The following is a 21,814-nucleotide window of genomic DNA, read 5'->3' as shown; positions in this document are numbered from 1 at the left end:
GTAATAATCGAATCGCTCTGGGAGGATTTGTCTTTGGTTTACGAAGGTGATGTTTTGTCGGCTTGATGACGGAAAAGATGCATTTTCTAGCCAACAACATAACCAGAGCACCTGAGAATATGCCCAGACTGGCCAGTGTTTTCAAGTCGAATACCTTGTAAACCTTTGTTTATCTCTTTTTCCAAGTGAAGTAGTATTCAACACCATGCCACAGGTCAGGATAAAAAATGCGTGGGCGTAGGCTATCGTCTGCTGTCACTGTCAGCTCCCATTCTTTTCCGTGTGAGTTACCATTTATGGCCACATGATGGCAGTAGAACGCCACAAAAGTCAGTTCCGCGAAGTGCAAGCTGCAGACGTGATTTGTTGAAGAATGAAACAGATATTAATGGGAAACAGACATTTATTATGTAGGCCTAACCTAAAATATTCATTGTACTCTGTAATGATGGAAAGTATAATACAATTCCACCCAATTAATGTACAGTGAGGCAAAAAACGTTTTAGTTTTCCATTTTCTCACAGCTGCTGCCGCCAAATAATTAAGACATTGCAAAATGAGAGGCACCTTAAAAAAAACATAAGACACAAAATGTAACTTAAATAATGGTTCCCTATATAATTTCACTGACTGGAAAATGTAAAACAATAAACAGAATAACAAATGTGGTAGATACATTTTACAGTCATTTGGTCCAAGGGATTTACCTAAAAGGAAACCTATACCTTAAAGGTGTCACATTGTCCAACAAAGCAATGGTATATGAAATACTAGCTCAGTAATTTGCTCGGCTCAAGCAAAAAGAGAACATTCTAAATCTATCTATCTTGAGGTGAGATATAAAAAAATGGATTCTTAGCACATTGAAACTATGCTGATGATCATTTACAATGATGCTCGAACTTCCATGAATGAAGAAACCCTTGTGAATCAGCGTCGACTGAACTGAGTGGAGACAGCAGGACCATTGTCACTGGTAAAGCTGAAGCCAGGAAATGTTAGCCCAGACCCTTCACAGGCACTCAGTGAGGGTGGAACCGGTAACTGTGTGAATTCAGGGTCAAAATTCACCAGGTCAACAGGCCCTGACTGTTAACAAAAACAAATGGACATGTTGGAAATCAAATATTTGCAAAATGCTCACAAAATGCCACAAATTTTAAAACTAAAGCCAATTCTTACCAGAGATGGTCTAAAAGGAGGCCGCACTTTCTTTTCCACAAGTTCAGTCCAATTAATAGAGGAGAAGAAAGGGTGGCATTCTAACTCTGCCTACAAGAGGAAGGATGGAAACAGTTAGGTTTGCTACTTATCCACCGGTAGCATCATATATGCTGAGCTTATTAAACAGTGCCAAAGTAACACGTAACAGCAGACTGCAAGTTTCTATTTTGAATAACTACAGTGAATTTGATGGAGCTACTTTCTGGGGTAAGATTCTTAACTCACTACTGTCAAGCCCCAAAGAGGAAAGACCACCAGCCACATCCAGCTCATTTCAGTATATCCACCAGGTCTCTTTTCTCTGTCTGCAGTGGATGGTGATGGACATCAGTGTTTGCTATGCTTACCAGGTTCTGCAGCCTCTTCCGAGGATCCTTCTCCAGTAGCCTTTGCAGCAGGTCTCTGGCAGGTTTGGAGATCCCGGGACTCAAAAGTAGTGGCTGATAGAGGATATTCTTCAGCATCCTGGAACGGGACTCGCTGAAAAATGGAGGCTGCAGAAAGAAAGAGAGGAAGTCTAAGTTTATTATACTGTATAAATTGTGCCGAGTATATACATATATGAATTTACATTTGAACTTATTTCCATAATGATGTAAAAGAGTTTGCACCTGGCCGTAAACCATTTCATGAAGCACCACACCAAGTGCCCACCAGTCAGTAGTGAGACCGTATTCCCTTTGCTCCAACACCTCAGGGGGCAGGTATTCAGGTGTTCCACAGAATGTCCCAGTCCGACCTTCCCGGTCTACTCCCTCTTTACACAAGCCAAAGTCTGTCAGTAGGATATGGCCAGATCTGTCCAACAAAACATTCTCCAGCTTCAGGTCCCTGATGTGGAGGTAAGAAACAAGAAGCAGTTTGTAATGCTGTTTCGAATGCATTTACACCAAACAGATTTCAGTGTATGTGTGCAAGAGTTTGCGTGTGTACCTATAGATGATATCTAGGGCGTGTAGATATCCAAGTGCACTGGCAATTTCAGCAGCGTAGAATCGAGCTCTGGGCTCCAAAAACACACGCTCTTGCTGTAGGTGATAGAAGAGCTGCAAACACAAACACACAAAATATTGCTTATGCAATCTTTTGGATTCAATGCCCTATTCCTAAATGAAAAGTTATCTCCTATAAGGGCATGCTGCGTGTGACTGTATTACCTCTCCTCCACTGGCATAGTCAAGCACGAAGTAGAGTTTGCCACTGGTCTGAAAGCAGTAGTGGAGTCTGACCAGGAAAGGGTGATTGAGGGTCCGCAACAGAACACTGCGCTCACACATGATATGGCCCTGCTGCATAGTACACACACACACACACACACACATATATATGATCAAAACAAAGCCCTACACAGATACTGAGCCCTATACAGATACTCATCACACAAGCTCTACATAGACAACCACTTGAAAGTCACAAATACTCATACTTACTTCTTTTCTCTGCAGAATGGGGTGCTTCTGTAGAACCTTCACAGCATAATAGTTCTTAGTATCCTTTTGCTTGGCCAATAGGACCTTTGGTTGGGAAGGAAATATATATTTGCATATATTATCTTCTGTGATATCCTGGTTATGAGCAAGAAGTCAGTTAGGCTTTTGTGTGGTGAAGTAAGTTGTAATAATGAGTGAGACTTATACCTTTCCGAAGCTTCCAGTCCCAATCACCTTCAAGTAATCAAAATCTGCAGCTGTCACCCTATAGAAGCAACAAAGAATCGCTATGACTATGACCGTCTGGGTGCAAACAGTGTACATGTACTTTCAACTCTCTCTTTCTCTTCTACTTACTTCTGTGGTGAAGCGCCTCTGAAGCATAGCTGTAAATTAAATGGAAGAACATCGGATTAGAACAGAGTTTGATGCTGCCTTTATGTCTCGTATCTGTTTCCCAACACTGGGTTTCTCAGAAATGTTGACACTAAGTGTTTGGTTGCACTTGCACCTCTCCTACTACTTACTTCATCAGCTGCATCCTCCTCCGGCCTAAGAAAACCATGAGAGTCAAAACTAGAGAAAACAGAGCAGAGTAAAATGTCAACAAACTGAGCAGATTGTCTGATGTTTCATAAAACTTGCATTATTGCACCAGGTTCCAAAAAACAATTATGTAGGCTACCGATACTTTACAAAATTCAAGTCATACAGTTCTTTCTGTGAATGCAAGAGAGATATTTATTGAGGCTCCCAGGCATTAATATCAGATTTGCAGCTTCTTATTTTACTTAAGGACTAGCCGTGGACACATACTGCTGGCAACAGAGCTGCCACAAATGGAATTTTCGAGGGATGACTGGAACAGGAGAGGGTGTTTATAGTGCCCTAGCAGGGGTGGCACCATTCACACACTCCGCCCAAAGGTCAGATTTCAGACTTCCCCATGTGGTTTTCACGCCAGTGGGTCAGTTTATACAACTGAAAAAAGTGTTGATAATGTATCACCTCCCAGAATTTTTTACACTCAGCCGACACCCACCTAACACAAAAACTAAGCCAGACCAGGATATTCAGCTTACTCTGGTTTTATGGGCTTATTTTAACGACAAGCATCCTCCATCAGCATTCTCATTATTGAAGTGTACAGTAGAAGGAGATTCACAGTAGCCTTCAAATATTGCTTGGTTGTTAATGTCTATGTAACAGTATAAACACAGGAAACATCTGACACTAAATTCACCCACAGCTGCCTTCAGGTCTTTCCACTCACATCACATACCCACGTAGCCGAGTATCACATGGCCTACATTTAGACTATGTAAATTATCCCTGTCTCTGTAAATGCTTAGGCCTACAACAAAAATAATATGTCATTAATAACCTAAAGCTATGCTTAAGTGACAAAAATATTTTCACACAATGACGCCCCTGATTAAAAAGCATTTTTGGCACATTTTTGCAACATTTTAGGCAACAGGCTTGGGAAGTCTTATTTCTCGATATCCTACAACTGAAATTGTAAGAAAGACTATCCGGTGATTAGCCTACCCTACAGTATAGGCTATGACCTGGTGATCATCATGGTGTAGTAGTCTAACTGACATAGTCTGACACGGCAACTCACCGCCGATATATCTTCGGACTGGCCACAAGCTTCAGCATCAGGTCACTGGCGAGGGCTTTCCTCTCTTTGATTAAGGCTGGAAGACAAACGGACATGCCACATTATTACACTTGGAATGAAACATAACTAATTAGTGATAGCCTACCAATTACCATAAACTACGACTAAAACTCACTTAAGGACCTGGAATAAAGGTTGCATAATAAACCAGTCTGGTTAGAAACTAGCCTACGATTAAAAATCTGTTCACAGAAGGGGTGCAAATATTTATATAATAAAGCGCCCATAATTCTAAAGAAATGTATTCTGTTAAATCATTCTCTAGTTTAGCCTACCTGAAAATTGAGACATCAAGCCCTTCATCTTCGCATAGGTCACGGGACTTTTTAAGTTCTTTACCATTTCTGAAGCTAATGTCTTGCCCTAGTGTACAAGAGCAGAGATTGCCTTCAGCGAAATCCCAAGGTCTGCCGAGGCAATGCCGGAGGTGCGTTCTTATCCAGCCGTTTCTGGTTCAAGGCTCCAGCTATTTTTTGCAAGACACGTGGTCAACTGTGCGGCGACCCGTCACACTATTCGAGAGCTCAGAGTTGACATGAATATTAATTCACTTTTAACCCAGTCGTGTCTATGGAATAGGGTTGGTCTCTGATGCAGCTGACCATCTTATAGGCTATGTGGCCTCTCGTTAACTTTTTACAAGCATAAAGACAAAACAATTTTAGAATTTCAGAAAATGTGACACACTTTCCTCAACTACACCCAGGCTATTTTTGGCCTAAAGGAGTTTGTGGATCAGTAGTAGCAGGCTGGGCTTTTTTTTCTCTTTAGCCTCGTTTAACCTATAGCCTAGGCCTACTGTAGCCTACATTGAATTGTATTGTCCCTCGACGCATTCCACTTCCTCCACATGAATGTAGAAGTTCTAGACTTGCCTCTTCTGATGTGATTTAGGCTTTAACGGGTTACATAACGGAAATGCCAACCTGTCACCACGGAGACAGAGTCGAATTGCTTACTGCACTCCTCGACTGCCACCCGCACACACACCACCACCACCACCACATGCGCGCATTCACACACACACACACACACACACACACACACACACACACCAACAACTTTACATACTATCTCACTAAATGATCTGTCATATTACAGGTCATTGGTTCAATGCCAACAAATAACCCAATTCTTAGTAGATGGGAAAGAGAGGGAGAGAGTTTAAGTTTCCTTAAATAACTTCTGACCTTTGAGTGACATGGTGTTGAAAATCTGCCATAGGCCCACTCACCCACCTCAGAGTGTCCAATAGGAAGAGGAGAGAGAGAGAGCGGGAAAACATAGAGACTCTCTATGAGAGGTAAAGGTGCTGAGAACTCAGCGCTCCTCTATATTTGGATGTCTGGGTTAAAGAACAGCCAGTCCTGATTAGTGACATGAAGATGACACCCATACACCAGCATCAGCCAACACACACCCACACCACTTCACACTTCAACACACAATCTCACATTTAAATATGAAATGAGCACCAGGACCTGCTCTAACTGGTCAGTTAAAAACCAATCAGGCTTGATGAACGTTTTTGTTATTAATCAAACATTAATTCTGCAAATAAAAAATTCTCAAGTACAAATATTTTGCATGTTGTTAAATGTAAGACTATTGGATTCATATTCAATACAATTTCACATGTCCAGGAGCTAATCATTTGTACATGAGTAAGGAGTGAATTATGTAACACTCACATAGTGAAACACCATTTGAAATATAATCGGTACAGCAGTGTGCTGCAAGTGTAAGTGCCAAGGTCTGGTTATTTACATGTTGTTGTTGAGGCATACTGTCTTTCTTGGCCCTCCCAGATACACAGAAGAAGAGTTCCCCAAGACTCCAATGAAGCAGCAACCGTATTTTCTCTGGTTATGGAAAAGAGGTTCTTCCTTCTACCTCCTCAGTGGTTGAATATTGAGGTTGTGAATGGCATTGGGAGCTTCTGTTTTGATAAATGACTAAATATTACCATATACCTATTATTTTTTATATTTCTACTGCATGGTGTAAGCGGAAGAACTGTCATGTGGCTTCGTATCTAATGTTGGATGATACTCGTAACTTTTAAGTCTGGTTCAGATAAGCAAAATCATATTCCTAATCATTATACATGTTCCATCACACACAGGACAAAACAATGTTTGTTCGTAACAGGTCAAAGGGAATAACAAAGGTCAGATAGATAGATATTAGATAGATATGACTTATTTACATTTGACAGTTTCCATTTACTCAGCAAACTTAAGCCTACTAAAATAGATATATACACATGTCACAGATTAAAAAGCTGCCTGACTGAAATATTCTGCTCTGTCTTGTAGCACCGTCCCCCGCCATTGGACACATCTTCTGGTAAGATTCTGGTAAAGAGCCCCCCTAATTTTATCCTGACTTTTGCATATGATCTAATTGCCTGACACTGACAGCACAAGCTGCTTTTTGTTCAGAAATTGTGCAACTCTGTGTAAAATGCAGCATTTGGTGAAGCCCCCTAAAATGTCCTTTCCTTGTTTTCAGATAGCCTTGCATATGGGGAGACCATGTTCTGATACAAAGTGAGCTCATGAGCCAAATGCTGATTTTACAACTCATTTTTGGTCCTTCTAAAGTAGACCCCTGATTGAAGGAGAATTAGCCCACCTCTCCTCTTTTGTCAAGCCACATGCCAAAAATCTGGGTGTGATACTTGATTCAGAGCTCTGTTTCAAAAGGTAGATTAGCTCTGTTATCAAGAGTAGCTTCCATCAGCTGAGAATTATTTATTCTTAGACTTAGAAACAGAAATTCATGCATTTGTTACATCCCGGTTAGATTATTGCAACTCCCTCTATCTTGGTCTCCCCCAGTCCCAACTCTCCCGTCTGCAATTGGTACAAAATGCAGCTGCTAGGCTGCTTACTGGTACCAAAAAATACCATCATATCACCCCTGTTCTGGCCTCCTTACACTGGCTCCCCATTAGCTTTAGGATCCATTTCAAAGTCCTTCTGACAGTCTATAAGGCACTGCATGGGTTGGCTCCCTCATATATTGCAGACCTCCTCCATCCCCTCTCAGCATCCAGGTCCCATAGATCTGCCAACAAGGGTCTTCTCTCTGTGGCCCGCACCCGCCTCAAGCAAAGAGGCGATAGAGCTTTTGAGGTAGCAGCCCCACGTTTGTGGGATTTCCTGCCCCCAGATGTTAGACTGTCTCCCACTATCACCATTTTTAAATCACGACTAAAGACCCACCTTTATTCCTTGGCCATCCCTGCTTCCTAGCTGTCCATCTCACTCCTCTCTTCATTTTCAAGTGTCTTCCATACTGCTGCTATTCATTTTGTCTAGGGCTGTCTTGTCTATTTGTCTTTCTTTGTCTATTATATTTCTGTATTTGTCTTGCTTACTTTCTCTGTGCTTGACTTTTTATATTTTGCTTGTTCTGATTTGCTTTTATTCTCTATTTTTAGCCATATTCTATGTACAGCACTTGGGCAGTGGTCAGTGTTTTAAATGTGCTCTATAAATTAAATGTACTTACTTTACTTTACTTACTTACTTACTTACTTACAACTGGTCCCGTGCGGCTGCAGATTAGGATGGCCATTCGCTGACCCCTCATTTCAACTGAAGAGGTCATTCAATGTTTTGATGTTCTAGGAGCAAGTTTACATTCAGTACATGGTGCATATTATCTGACATAACTTTAAGAGTTGAGGGAAAATAAATGCTCCCGGTGTTTGTTCTTTGGACTGTGAATATCTAATGAGGGTATTCACTCCATCATTTACACTTGTTGATGCCTATGAAACAGCAGCTTTGCATGATCCTGAGGAGTTACAGTTTGTCAGCATTTTGTTAATTATGATATTACCTTTTAATTCAATATGTGTGCTAACTTAACTGGGGGTATCAATGAGTTCCAAGACCCCAATGCATCGTCTTGAGTCAAGTGCATGTCCTAGGACTTGCTTGTTTGAGAGAAGACCATTACACAGTCCAGTGGCAATGTCCCAAATCAAGGATTTATTAGGGTTCATTTGCTGGGTCAGCAAAGGACTCAGCGTTTGGAGCCTGAAAGCATGCCTTTGCTGTTCATTTGGAGAACTGCCTCCTGGTGACAAAATTGACCCTGATCCAGTAGGGCCTTCAGAAGGTCACTATTCAAATTAATTTAACTAAAATGCAGGACTGCTCATGGGAGCCCTGGTATATTTAGGCTCTAAGGTTTTTTTGTTTGTTTTTTTTGTACAAAAACACACTTTCAAGATTAATTAGATAGGCCTACTGATTAGTACACTCTTAGTATGCTTCACTGGACTAGGGTTATTGGTTCAGAATGCCTGTTGTCAATATCTGCAGTTCATATGCAGACGTTTCCTCATTACATTTCCATCACAAGACCAAAACAAAATATGCCACATGGTTAAGCAGGGTAAGTACACATTCCTTACTTGTATCAATGCATTTGGTTGAGGTCGAACTGAATGCGAATGATTGCGTAATGACAGCGATACGATAGTGCATAACGGGCTACTGCTACTCCATTGGCAATACTTCATATATGATGGGCGAGAAATGTGGCCCAGAAATAGTCTCGTTCAGACATCGCAAAGTCGCCTATAGGTCTGTCATTTTGGTTTTATGTCTCCGCTGTCTCAAGTGTGACACCTGTAAAGACGCCTAATCTAAGCCTTTCGCGTCTGCGGTACACGCGCTTGCGTTAACAGAGAACTCGCGTGAAGATTTGACTAGAAGGGGCGGAGTGTCACTGCGATAGGGCACGAACGAAACAAACAAACCACAACACAATAACACTCACTTCCGGATGTCTCACCTGCACCATTGGCTCTCCCAACATGGAAGCATTAACTCTACGCACGAAATAAGAACTAGTTCGAGGCAGAACAATCAGGTAGGTACAGTTCCTTAAAACCATTTCGACATTACATAGGCTTTTCCTATACGTAGGCTATTTATGAGCACACTTCTCGCAATTGTGTGTTTGAGAAGTTTCTTAAATCGTGCGCTTAGTCATGGGTTACACCTAAAGTAATAACTTCAGGTAATGCCCGGTTACACCCTGTCATGGAAACTCAGTACCGACTTTTGTGCTTATCCCAGAGGAACGTCAAGCAGCCTGCCGAAGCCGCGACGTCGGTTTAATTCTCTAAGATGATCTAGTCACTCTGAGCACATACTGAACTCGAGTTCAGATGAATGCACGCCCTAAAGTTTTTCACGATGAGTAATGCTGAATAGCTTCTTTAGAAAAGACAAGGAAAGAGGGATCTCTCAGTTACGATCCAGATGACATAAACCCAAAAACAACAACTTTTTACAATGCATGTAAGCTATAGGCTACCAGTCAGTCGTACAGTGATTTAGACCAGGATATATGGTGACAAATAGCTCTCAGTGACTCGCCACAACACTTGAATGCACAGGTTCTAACTTAGGATTCGCTCTTCGAGTAGGCTACTCGATTTCGACAGAAGTAGGATATACGCGCGGTCGCCTGGGTTGCTTGGCGAGTGCGTTGACACAGCCCAGATATTTTATGTTTTACAACAATTGTTTCTAATATCGGCCTTCATCATCTTCTTCTTGGACTGTTCGTGTTGATGAGCATCTTCGACATTTTCTATATTTGAGGTGGGTGTGGCATATCTGTTTAATTTCACAAGAAAACGTTTACTTTCCGCTAACGTTGTGTTCCTCTGTGGAAGCACGCCTGTTTTAGGTAGGTGCAAGTGCCCATTAGTTTGTGGAAGTTTAACAGCCTAAATGCAAAGTCACGAACTTTGTCGGCATTAATGCAAACGCTTGCCCAGATAACTACTGGAACTATTCTGGAAAGCAACAGAGTGTCTTTCTTTCTGTGTGAGACGGAGGGGGCTGGTGTAAACATGCCTCCGTCTATGAAAATATTTTGGGTTTCCTCAGGTGTGAGATTGTGGCCATCCAGCTGGAGTGCGCTGATTGGTGTTGCACCATCACAAGCATTCTCTCCGTTTCTCTGACACCTTCCCCAACTCAACACTAATGCCATTAGCAGAGCTGCTCTGTGTGGTGCTCTTTCCTGATGGTGACACACATACCTTCCATGTCAATGTAAGTCTCTCTCTCTTGCTCTCTCTCTCTAGCTCCTTCCCTCTCTCTCTCTCCTTCCCCCCTCTCTCTCTCACACAGCTAAACATTTGTTCTGAAGTCAGATTAGAATGCTGTTCTTGACTGGTGTGCATTCTGTCAAAAGTGTTTTTTTCCCCCTCTCTTTTCTCACAGAAGCAGCAGGATGGCTCAGGCCTGTTCAGTGCTGTCTGTGCACAGCTGTCTGTGCAGGACACTCACTACTACAGCCTGCTCATATCAGAGAACACACTCCGAGAGACCTCACCGGTAAGAGCACTTTTAAGTGTGATGTCCTGGCCGTGTCTTAGTCGATCTCAGTCACGTGTCCTTACGTGTATGTGTACATGTGAGTATGTGAATGTGTACAACCGTTCTAACTGAGATATGTTTGTGCTGTCTGTAGAGGTGGCTGGAGCAGAACAAGCCCCTGAAGAAGCAGTTGAAAGGTGAGCAAGAGCGGCACTGCATTGCTGGGGTTCTGTCCTACCCGCGGCTAGCCCCGCAGCTTCATCATCATATCTGAATGCCACCACAGGCCTTAGGGAGGCTCACAGCAGATTCTTACCTCGCCAAATGAGCTCTGCTCAAAAGTCTACAGTACTCTTCCTGACCTAGGGTCATCACCTTAGTGTAGCCTTCCTTTCATTTAAGCATAAAAAAGACAATGCAATAATATAATGCAAAACTGTATTATTATGTTCTGCTATGACTGCTTGAAAGGATGCCAAATTCGATTGGATCTCTCTTTCTCTCTCTCATCTGCAGGCCCCTCACCATTCTTCTTGAGTTTTAGAGTTCGCTTCTTTGTTTCTGATCCAAATTCTTTGCAACATGAGCAAACCAGGTGAGCCTACTACTGATTATCATTATTTACTGTAAACTTTACTATCAAGTCACGTTTATTTATATGTGAAGACAATGAATGCTTTGACAAGTCCACTGACAGTTGTTAATTTGATATTAACTTAAACATTAACATTTGTACACAATTTTAAATGGAATTAAAATGAAGCTACTCTGGAGAATCCCTGCATTATTAGCTGGTGCGGGCAAGTAAGCTGGTTTGGTGACCTATGGAGGAGGTGTGTGTGGTGTGTGTGGTGTGTGTGTGTGGTGTGTGGTGTGTGTGGTGTGTGGTGTGTGGTGTGTGTGGTGTGTGGTGTGTGGTGTGTGGTGTGTGTGTGTGTGTGTGTGTGTGTGGTGTGTGTGGTGTGTGTGGTGTGTGTGGTGTGTGGTGTGTGGTGTGTGGTGTGTGGTGTGTGGTGTGTGTGTGTGTGTGTGTGTGTGTGGTGTGTGTGGTGTGTGTGGTGTGTGTGGTGTGTGTGTGTGGTGTGTGTGTGTTTGTGTGTGAGATCGAGAGAATGTCCCTGTTATCTCCACAGCTAGATGAGTTTGTATGGATGTTTGTGTGTGGTTGTTGTTGTTGTTGTTGTTGTGTTACTGTGTTCTTGATTAAGCTCAAAGTATATTTCTATTTTTACTTTCAGGCATTTCTATTTCCTGCAGATTAAGAGAGATATTCAGGAGGGCAGGTAACACAATCAGATATATTGGCTCAGCTGGCTTTTGACTTTATTTAACATATGTGTGTGTATGTGTGTGTTTGTAGAGAGGGTCAGTGTACTAACTATTCTGTGCATGTTACAGATTGAAATGTCCTCTCAGTTCTGCTGTGGTTCTTGCCTCGTATGCTGTTCAGTGTGAGTCTATCTCTCTTTCTCGTTCTCTCCCTCACTTACTGTTTTTCTCTCTCTCTCTCTCTCTTTCTCTGTATCTCTCTCTCTCTCTCTCACACACACACACACACCTTGCTCAGATGGATTAAGAGTAATCAGGTATTAAATCAGCCAAGTTAGGTTACTATTGGTGCCAGCACTGTATCCACAGGTCCTTTGGGTCATATCAGCTGTGACCTAATGTGGTACTGGAGGTTGTGGGCCTAGTGTTGTACTGGAGGTTGTGGGCCTAGTGTGGTACTGGAGGTTGGTTATATCTGCTGTGACCTAGTGTAGGGGAGGGTCTCTGGCTCAGTTGCATAGCCCCTGTGGCTGACCCCTTTTTAGGCACACAGCAAACATCTATTCCTAAAAAGCTTCTGTGTCTTTGGGGTTTTACACAACTGCAACAAAGCCTTGATAAAGGAAGCTCACTTAATCCTGTTAGTTTGCTCAGTCAGCCAATTAAGTGTGCTCTCCTGACATGCATTCGCATGCTATAGAATGCTTACTAATGAACCCATGCAGTCAGTGCAAGTAGGTGATGGCAAGAATCAAATCTGCCATCAGGCCTCACTGTACTCTCTTTCTACGATTGACAGCGGAGCTTGGAGACCACAAACCCGAGACTCCATCAGGGTACTTGAGCAAGGCTCACTTTCTACCTGAACAGAATGAGGACTTCCTCCCGAAAGTAGAAGCACTGCATCCACAACATAGGTATTCATGCATGCCCATGCATGCACCTGGTCAGTAACCCCTCTCCCCAACACAAACACACACACACGCACGCACACTCACTCACACTCTCACTCAAATACCATTGTTATTCTTCCCTCTCATGGCAAATGTATATGCATAAGAACATATTTGTTCTGTTTAATTGTGAAAAAAGTGAGAGAGGTGATCTCCTCTGTGTGATCACTCATATACATACGTCTGTGTATCCAACCACAGGGGCCTCTCCCAGTGTGAAGCCGAGCTTTGCTTTCTGAACACAGCTAGAACGCTGGAACTCTATGGAGTGGAGCTACATGTTGCAAAGGTAAAACAGTGCACACACACACACACACACACACACACGCACACACACACACAGGCACATGGAGCTGGTGCCGGAAGCACGGGGGCCAGGGGGCTGTGGGCCCTCCCACTTTTGTTAATCAACAACAACTCCCACGCTGCATGCATCAAACATGGAGAGAGAGGTTACCCATTGTAGTGGTAACTAGGCCACTTCTTATATTGCCTAATGTTTTGTTTACTTTTTTTTTTTTTGAAGCAGATTGTAAGATAACTTTCTATGTCTGTGATAGTGTGGCACCTGTCCTTAGCTATTCCATAAACTTTGGATGAGAATAAGCAGAAATGCGTTCAAGCCTTGTGTTATACACTCAAGATCTATCCAAAGTGTTTCAGTTTTGGCTTGATTCGTAGTTTAAAGCAATCCTATGCAGGAGTTTACCACAAGGAAGGAACTCCCTTTAGATAGGAAGAATCCTTGAGTGTCTCAGGCGATAAGGGGAGGTCATCGGCTTGGGGCCAGCAAGGTAGAGAGGTATAGATAGAGGGACAGGGGAGAACTGGAAGCTAAATGAATGTTTGGATTCATAACATTTTATTACAATGATAAAGAAATGAAATGATGTGTTGGTTTTCTTGTTGATATTGTGATAATCGCTATTGCTATTATAATGGACTATCACTATTTTGCTATATTTGCATTGTTTTTGCCACTGTTACTGTTGTCATATTATATTCTGTAAGTCCTCTAGGATCAAAATGTCTGCTAAACACTTGAATGATCTGTTCATAACTTGCCCCTCAGGATGAGAATAAGTCCACCCTATGGGTAGGCATTGCCTCAGGAGGCGTGGCTTTGTTCTGTAATCTGATCTGCACCAGTTTTTTCCCTTGGTGAGTCATAGTTCCCCTTCATGCTTAATTGTTATGATTTTCATGTGTGTATGTGTGTGTGTGTGTGTGTGTGTTTGTATGTGTGGAGGAGGGGGGCATCCATCTATCTCTAGTCTTAATGGAGTTTTTGTTTTGCAGGATAAACATAATCAAGATTTCATTCAAAAGGAAAAGATTCTGCATACACCTTCGAAGAAAACATGTATGTCAGATAAGCAGAAATTTCCTTGTATTTCAGTGTTGTGTATATTGTCAGTCTGTGTAAGAATGAAAACATTGGTAACACTTTAAATGGCAGTGCCCTTGTTACAGTGTATCTAAACCATGAAGTATAGTATACCAAACTGGATAACAATGTGTACCACCATGCATTATATTGTACATACATGATAGGATTTCATGTAATAGAACATGCTCATCACAGCACTTTGCTAAGGTGTTTCTAGGGAAAAACACTTATGGGGTATAGTGATTATGGGGTGAGATTGGACTTGGACTGGAGGTGGGACTCCATTAACCAGCTGTATTCAAATCTAAAGAGGATGTGAATGTCTTAGTCACCTGCACAAAACAACCACATCGGTATAATAGTTATTGTGTTATTACATGCAATTAAGCAAACCAGTTAAGTAGTTCATTGTTAGTGTGGCTTTTCTTCTAGCTGTAAATGTCACTTTACTGGATCTCAGAAACAGAGAAAACAGAAAAACTGACCCAATGCACTTTGGAGTGCATGTTACCACAGAGAATCTGTACACAGAATTGCATGATGTATACATAAGAACATGCTATTGTGCTTTGTTACACAGTTTGTTACACTGTACACACCAGGATGTAAATACACTGTAACAAGGGCACTTTAATATAAATTGTTACCGTGTGTGTGTGTGTGTGTGTGTGTGTGTGTGTGTGTGTGTGTGTGTGTGTGTGTGTGTGTGTGTGTGTGTGTGTGTGTGTGTGTGTGTGTGTGTGTGTGTGTGTGTGTGTGTGTGTGTGTGTGTCTGTGTCTGTGTCTGTGTGTGTCTGTGTCTGTGTCTGTGTCTGTGTCTGTGTCTGTGTCTGTGTGTGTCTGTGTCTGTGTCTGTGTCTGTGTCTGTGTCTGTGTCTGTGTCTGTGTCTGTGTCTGTGTCTGTGTCTGTGTCTGTGTCTGTGTCTGTGTCTGTGTCTGTGTCTGTGTCTGTGTCTGTGTCTGTGTGTTTGTGTGTCTGTGTGTGTGTGTGTGTGTGTGCACACGTGTATGTGTGTTTGTGCATTGTGTGTGTGTAGGGAGAGGTGGGAGAGCAAGTGGTATCTGTCTGCATGCAGAATTCTCGTAACTGTAAAAACCTCTGGAGATCGTGTGTGGACCATCACACTTTCTACCAACACAGGAACACACACCCATCACCCACATCCAGGTATGCACACTACACACCCAGTCAGACTTAAAGTTAAAGTGAGTAACTCAGGATGTGCATGATAGTTGCATGATTATAATTGTAGAAATGTAATTTGTTAATTTAACTAGTTAGTTAGTAATTCTCTCATACACGTGTTTTACAGTTATTATTGTTTGTGTGTGTGTGTGTGTGTGTGTGTGTGTGTGTGTGTGTCGGTGTGTGTGTGTGCATGTTTGCTTTGAAGGCCACTGTACCGCAGACTTGTGACAGGAAAGCTATGGGACTCAGCTCTGAAGTCTGGCTCAAGTGAACACCTGGAGACACAGAGCCTCCCCTCCAGATCTCCTCCAAGCACACCCACCTGGTAGGTCAACCCCCCCCCCCCTATCCTCTCACTCACACTCATAAATCTCCTGATCCAGCTGACGTGTTGTTCTCTGTGTCCACATATGCACCCTGCGCTCCTGCACACTTCAACAACGCCGCCGCCGAATTCTTCACCTGTGAAGGCGGAGTCCACGCATGAGGCATGACGTGCACAAGCCACGGCCATCTTCTGTCGACAACCTGACCGGGGAGACGAGCGACGGCACAGAGACCGAGGAGGTGTTTTACACCTACAGGTATGTGTGCACAAACACCATCACGCTGTTTTCTTTTCATTGCACGCTCATACATTAATGCAGGCCTGTGGTCAGTGTAGTCAATTTTAATCTGATGGTTGTCATGGCAAAGGAAAGTTCAAGACGATAACACTACCAGCACCTTCACGCCCCAACACGATGAAGTCATCACTGGGGAGGAAGAGGAGTCACCCTGGGAGAAGGTGTGTGTGTGTGTGTGTGTGTGTGTGTGTGTGTGTGTGTGTGTGTGTGTGTGTGTGTGTGTGTGTGTTACATGTGTGAGTTACATACATAGTTCATCAGAGGGTTATTTCTACAGCCCTTCACCATTCCAATGCTGTGTGTGTTGTAGGGGGTGGTGATGGACGGTGATTTGTTGCTGGTGAGAATAAGCCCTGACCCAGATGGCAAATTTGGGTTCAACGTCAAAGTAAGTGTGTGTCCTGGATGAGCAACTGTAATTTGTGTCAGTGGGGTACATTTGATTGAATTGAATAAGTGAGTGGAATTAATCAGAAAACCAGATCATATGTACCGGTGTCATTTATATGAAGGGTGAAAACTACTTGTAAAATGTTATTTTTGTTTGGCAGGGGGGTGTGGATCAGAAGATGCCTCTTGTCATATCGCACGTGAACCCAGACTCCCCGGTAATGTTTAGTGATTTCTCTTTATATTACTGTAAGGGTCCTTTTTCCCTCTCTGTACACTGATGTACTCGGCTGTCTCGACTTTTGTGTGCTTGCTGTGTCCTGTGCCATGTGCTTCTTTTCCTTGTGCCTGTCTTCGCCCCTCATCTGAGTCTAGTTCAGTCCCTGATTATCTAAGTTTCCTACATCCCATGAGGCATTGCATCAAAAATTAGCGCAACTTCTGCTTCTCAGTATAATGAATGGGACGTGTTTGTGGGGCTTTTTAAAGTTGAAGTTATATGAAGACATATTGTTTTTGATTGGTCATCTTTTAGGAGGCGATGGAAACCGTACCATTGTCAGCAGGAACAGTCTGATTTAGTTTTAGGCTTATGCTAAAAAAAAGCCACTGAGAGAGTTTAGTTAAGTATATGTACAATGACAAACAGCACATTGTCCCTGAGCTCCATAACAACATCTCTCATAAAGGTTTGCCACTCTACACAGTAAATAACTAGAAAAGCACTCAGAGAGCGCAAACCTCCGCCAAGTGAATACATAACCGCCTCCTGGATCCAGACGGTGATATGGATCACTCCCAAAATACTTGCCCTATTCACTAACAAGCTCACAAAATGCCATAGGTATATTACCTGTACTTCGCTAACTAGCACACAAAATACCATAGTTATACCAAAGATCGTATAGTTACTAAGATGAATCATAAAGCGGTTTTTCAATGGAACGAAATAGCAGCACTTCCTGCCTCCTAAAGGGGCGTGTTCAGTGACGAAATAATCGGTTTAGAAAGGTGTAGAATTATTTCTCCCATATAAATACCTCCGTTTGCCTCCTAAATGGGAGTGGCAGTTGCGTCACAATGAAACCAGAATTTAGCCTCATATGAATCGTCTCGCTTTATAAACCGTCTCTGGTTATACTACTTTGCTAACTAGCACACAAAATACCATAGTTATACTACTTTGCTAACTAGCACACAAAATACCATAGTTATACTACTTTGCTAACTAGCACACAAAATACCATAGGTATAGTTATAAAATACCACTGGAAACTTGTGGATTGATTCATTTTCCTGTCCTGTTAACCCCAGTGTATGAACCCTTGTGTCTCCTACACTAGTATTTTGTCAGTCTTTGTTTGTGCATCCATTTGCACATATTGGTGTTGCTTGCATTCTAGTTCTAGATCTAGATCTGTCTGTAGATATGTTTTGTCAGTAAAGCTTCTCATTTTCATGCATCGTTTTGCATGCATGCATTTGGGTCCTACGCTTAGAGCAAAACTCTACATTGCGCCTATCAATGACCGCAAGAGAGCGCTTGTCAGTGACTGTGTGTGTCTGTGTACATGTATTTGCCTTTCTGTTCTGCCTTCCTAAAGAAAAGTAAAATGCTTCTTTATGTGTATGTGTGCATTGCATACCATATCCAATATGTCTCTGTCTGCGTGTGTCTCTAGGCGGCCCAGTGTACACCGGCGGTGTGTGTGGGGGATGAGTTAGTCCTGGTGAATGGAAGGGATGTATCAGAACACACACATCAGCAGGTGGTCATGTTCATCCGGGCCAGCCGGGAAACACACACCAATCACCTCACACTGCTGCTGCGCCGCCGAGGTAACACACACACACACACACACACACACACACCAAATATATAAGAGGTCTATAAACTATATGATATAGCTAATTCTTACTGTGTGTGTGTGTGTGTGTTGGGTGTGCGCATGGGTGTGTTGGGTGTGTGTGTGTGCATGGGTGTGTGCATGGGTGTGTGTGTGTGTGTGTGTGTATGTGTGTGTGTGTGTTGGGTGTGTGTGTGCATGGGTGTGTGCATGGGTGTGTGTGTGTGTGTGTGTGTGTATGTGTGTGTGTGTGTTGGGTGCGTGTGTGTGTGTGTGTGTGTGTGTGTGTGTGCGCATGGGTGTGTGTGTGTGTGTCAGCAGGTGTCTCCCTCCGTGCTGTTCCCTCGCTCCAGATTGACCTTGGCCTTTCTATGCTGGGGGAGATCTCGGAGACGGCCAATCAAGCGCCAGGACAGAGCCTGGAGGAGTCGATGACCAGACTGGAGAGGGGTGTAATGACCGGGACTCTGCTGATGCAGTTTGAAGTGAGCGAGGGCTTGACCCGAGGGGTGTGTGTGTAAGTACGAGAGACTGACCACTGCTGTGCTCATCCCCCGCCTCTCTCTCTGCCCACAGAAACTCTACAGGAGAAAACCCGGACTCACGTACTCCAGCGCAAGGTTGCCGGAGAACACGGAGAAGAATCGTTATAAGGACGTTCTGCCATGTAAGTCACCGCTTGCTGTGCGCTCTCCCACACCCTCACTTGATAGCCGCTAGTCATCTGATGTGCTCTCATTCACGATCACATCCCTGACGTGGACACGCCCTCTCTGTGTCTCCCGCAGATGACATCACCAGGGTGGTATTAAAGGGAGACGGTGACGACTACATCAACGCCAACCATGTGAAGGTAGCTCCACTCGAACGCATACCACCCACAAATTCCAGGAATGCACTCGCAGGCCCCTACATGACACTCAGTGGCCTGTTCGCTCTCTGACTCACATAAACAGTCCCACTCACTCGCCCTGTCGCAACTTGCATGGAACGGAGTTTGAGAAATGTGTTTGTTTGTGTGTGTGTGTGTGTTTGTTTGTGTTTGTGTAGACGGAGCCTGGTGGAGGGGTGTTACGGTACATTGCAGCTCAGGGACCACTACCAGTCACATGCACACACTTCTGGAGGTGTGTGTGGGAGCAGAACAGCACACACATCATCATGCTCACCACACTCACCGAGAGAGGGCGGGTGAGTACACGCGCACACACACACACACGCACACACACACACACACACCCACAAATGTGTATAGACATTATTGAAAGCATATGTACACACTCACCTGTTTATAAAAGCCTAATTATGCCTGTCACCTGTATATTATAACCTAATTATAGTGACTTGTGAAATGTACTTTTACACTTCCTAATTAAACGCTACATTATTCTGGACACATGTAATCATACTCATGAATGTCTGTGTTCAAAAGACATGACAACAACAAGAACAAGACAAAACAAAACAATTATTTAAAACAGTTATTCTCATTGACACAAACAGGCTAGGTAATAGAAATGATGGTGATGGACATTTTAAAGAGTTCTTACCAAACATCTGAATATCATTGCAACAAATAATTCTAACATCACATATCTGTTAGCTGTTGATAGGGGACATAAACAGAAGTATGTCAACATAAATAGCTAGAAGTGTGATGAATATGACTGTGTTGCTGAAAAAAGCCATGACCTATCGGTTGTGGTGGAAATGAGTCAGTCTAGTGAGCAACTGCTACATGGTCTAAGTTTGACATCTTGATGTGAACGACGTGTAGAGGCAGCCGGGGGCTGTGACTGAAACTGACCATTGTGGTTGTGGTCAGAAGGTTTACCGCTAAATATTTGAATGGGCAGGACAGTCTCCAAGGTTACTGGGTAATTATCAACAATCTGCAGGAAATCCATATTAAAAGTGAACATTTAATCTCCTTTTGATATGGGGAAGTATGGTAATCCATATACTGTAAGATGGGTAGAATGTGTAGAGCTGGTTAAATGGTTGGAGTAAGTGGTTTTAGCCGGTTGCTGTTGCTGTTGACTGTTGAACTGTTGTTTGTGCTCCAGACTAAGTGCCACCAGTACTGGCCACACCCCCCAGAGGTGAGGGAATACGGCAACCTGCAGGTGTGCTGCCACTCAGAGGAAGGCAACCTGACCTACGTCACCCGAGAGTTCACACTCACAAATACACAGGTAAACACACACACACACTCACACACACAGGGGAAACACTGACACACACACATAGGGAAAATACTGGCTCTCACACACACACACACACACACACACACACAAAGGGGAAATACTGGCGTTCACATACACACAAACAGGGTAAATACTGGCATACACACACACACACACACACACTTTTTCACCTGGATTTTTCTCTCTGTCTCCCCATACCAGACTGATGAGCAGCGCTCTGTCACTCACCTGCAGTACGTGGCCTGGCCGGATCATGGCACTCCAGACGACGCCTCGGACTTCCTCAGCTTCATCCAGTCTGTGCGCAGTCGGAAGAAGAGGACGAGCCCACTGATGGTCCACTGCAGGTAAGGACATGCACAAATCCACTCACTCACTGCCCGCCCTAAACACACACACACACACACTCACTGTCACATGGTATTGTTTGAGCAGCGCAGGGATCGGACGGACAGGTGTCCTCATCACCATGGAAACAGCGCTGGTGGAGATGGAGGCCGGCGAACCTGTGTGTCCACTCCAGATCGTCCAGTCTCTGAGAGAGCAGAGGGCTATGATGGTCCAAACACCGGTATGCATTGTGTACACACGTGTACTCAGGTGCTGTTCAGAGAGTTGCATGTTTGTTTGTGTTTTCATCTTGTTGTGTTGTTTCTCTTTCAGTGCCAGTTCCGCTTTGTGTGCGAGGCCATCTTGAAGGTGTACAGAGACAAGCACAAAACATCTGGACACTGAGAGGGGGCTGGAGGGGTGCGGAGTGAAAGCGATGACCAAAGCTGCTGTAGATGTTTCTTTTGTATAAATAAGTGCTTCTTAATATAATAAATTAAATGTAGTGATGGTCCGAATATGCATTAGAGAGCCAGAGAGCACTTTGACTACGACTACTACTGCTACACACACACACACACACCCCTAGAGAGAACAGTGAGAAATACCTACATGTCCTAATTTACTTTCATCAGAAGTAGCACATACACCTTGGAATGTGTTTTGTTTCAAAGTCTGCATAATATCTAGAGATAAAGGGTTCAAATGTTAACTTCCTTACACACACACACATGCACACGTACACCTGCTGTCAGATGAGAAGCAAAAGTAACTATTTTGAAATTCATTCCTTCATGCCACATTTGTTTCTTAGCAATCTCTCTATGTTTTGGCCCAGAGACAATCTCACTCAAGAAGTGGAAAAACACTAATTGGGAAAGTGTTTTGGATGTTTGATTCCGTGTGGGCTGT

General features: G+C 43.4%; 2 protein-coding genes across 4 annotated transcripts in view; one reads left to right on the top strand and one right to left on the bottom strand.

Moving 5' to 3' along the window:
* Window positions 1-385: 385 nt before the first annotated feature.
* sgk2b (serum/glucocorticoid regulated kinase 2b) lies at window positions 386-4,776 on the bottom strand. Its single transcript, XM_062539398.1, has 12 exons — window positions 4,618-4,776; window positions 4,283-4,358; window positions 3,183-3,231; window positions 3,013-3,041; window positions 2,863-2,920; window positions 2,656-2,739; window positions 2,383-2,514; window positions 2,159-2,271; window positions 1,837-2,056; window positions 1,573-1,719; window positions 1,184-1,273; window positions 386-1,090 (listed from the first exon to the last, which is right to left on the bottom strand). Exons 1-12 carry the CDS (start codon window positions 4,682-4,684, stop codon window positions 932-934), a joined length of 1,224 nt encoding a protein of 407 aa, XP_062395382.1. The 5' UTR covers window positions 4,685-4,776; the 3' UTR covers window positions 386-931.
* A 4,330-nt stretch (window positions 4,777-9,106) lies between these two features.
* Window positions 9,107-21,814, top strand: part of ptpn3 (protein tyrosine phosphatase non-receptor type 3) — a 12,865-nt gene continuing 157 nt past the window's right edge. Inside the window, exons 1-26 of one of the 3 annotated variants that reach the window (XM_062539388.1) lie at window positions 9,107-9,235; window positions 10,267-10,434; window positions 10,606-10,719; window positions 10,856-10,898; window positions 11,218-11,296; window positions 11,940-11,984; window positions 12,100-12,152; window positions 12,770-12,887; window positions 13,125-13,212; window positions 13,996-14,084; window positions 14,223-14,286; window positions 15,351-15,481; window positions 15,708-15,827; window positions 15,973-16,086; window positions 16,199-16,289; window positions 16,439-16,516; window positions 16,680-16,736; window positions 18,201-18,357; window positions 18,684-18,850; window positions 18,942-19,032; window positions 19,154-19,218; window positions 19,416-19,556; window positions 20,432-20,560; window positions 20,774-20,919; window positions 21,008-21,143; window positions 21,236-21,814. The exon at window positions 21,236-21,814 is cut by the window's right edge and continues 157 nt beyond it. In XM_062539388.1, the coding sequence (XP_062395372.1) occupies window positions 10,366-10,434; window positions 10,606-10,719; window positions 10,856-10,898; window positions 11,218-11,296; window positions 11,940-11,984; window positions 12,100-12,152; window positions 12,770-12,887; window positions 13,125-13,212; window positions 13,996-14,084; window positions 14,223-14,286; window positions 15,351-15,481; window positions 15,708-15,827; window positions 15,973-16,086; window positions 16,199-16,289; window positions 16,439-16,516; window positions 16,680-16,736; window positions 18,201-18,357; window positions 18,684-18,850; window positions 18,942-19,032; window positions 19,154-19,218; window positions 19,416-19,556; window positions 20,432-20,560; window positions 20,774-20,919; window positions 21,008-21,143; window positions 21,236-21,307 (2,457 nt within the window). In that variant the 5' untranslated portion in view covers window positions 9,107-9,235; window positions 10,267-10,365 and the 3' untranslated portion in view covers window positions 21,308-21,814. Of the gene's footprint in view, window positions 9,236-9,288; window positions 9,976-10,266; window positions 10,435-10,605; window positions 10,720-10,855; window positions 10,899-11,217; window positions 11,297-11,939; window positions 11,985-12,099; window positions 12,153-12,769; window positions 12,888-13,124; window positions 13,213-13,995; window positions 14,085-14,222; window positions 14,287-15,350; window positions 15,482-15,707; window positions 15,828-15,972; window positions 16,087-16,198; window positions 16,290-16,438; window positions 16,517-16,679; window positions 16,737-18,200; window positions 18,358-18,683; window positions 18,851-18,941; window positions 19,033-19,153; window positions 19,219-19,415; window positions 19,557-20,431; window positions 20,561-20,773; window positions 20,920-21,007; window positions 21,144-21,235 lie in introns of those variants that run through there. The other 2 variants (XM_062539387.1, XM_062539389.1) reach the window with 2 other exon arrangements.

Source organism: Sardina pilchardus, chromosome 6 (genome assembly GCF_963854185.1).
Source record: "Sardina pilchardus chromosome 6, fSarPil1.1, whole genome shotgun sequence".
In the NCBI taxonomy this organism is placed as follows: Eukaryota; Metazoa; Chordata; class Actinopteri; order Clupeiformes; family Clupeidae; genus Sardina; species Sardina pilchardus.
The sequence above is the reverse complement of the archived record's forward strand: the minus strand, read 5'-3'. Positions and strand labels throughout refer to the sequence as shown.

What these genes read in the sequence shown, in the direction of transcription:
- sgk2b (XM_062539398.1), bottom strand. Translation starts at nt 4,684, where the DNA reads ATGGTAAAGAACTTAAAAAGTCCCGTGACCTATGCGAAGATGAAGGGC. An exon ending in AGGAGGATGCAGCTGATGAA is followed by an intron (nt 3,042 to 3,182) that starts GTAAGTAGTAGG and finishes TTTAATTTACAG; the next exon opens with CTATGCTTCAGAGGCGCTTC. An exon ending in CCATTCTGCAGAGAAAAGAA is followed by an intron (nt 2,515 to 2,655) that starts GTAAGTATGAGT and finishes TGTACTATGCAG; the next exon opens with CAGGGCCATATCATGTGTGA.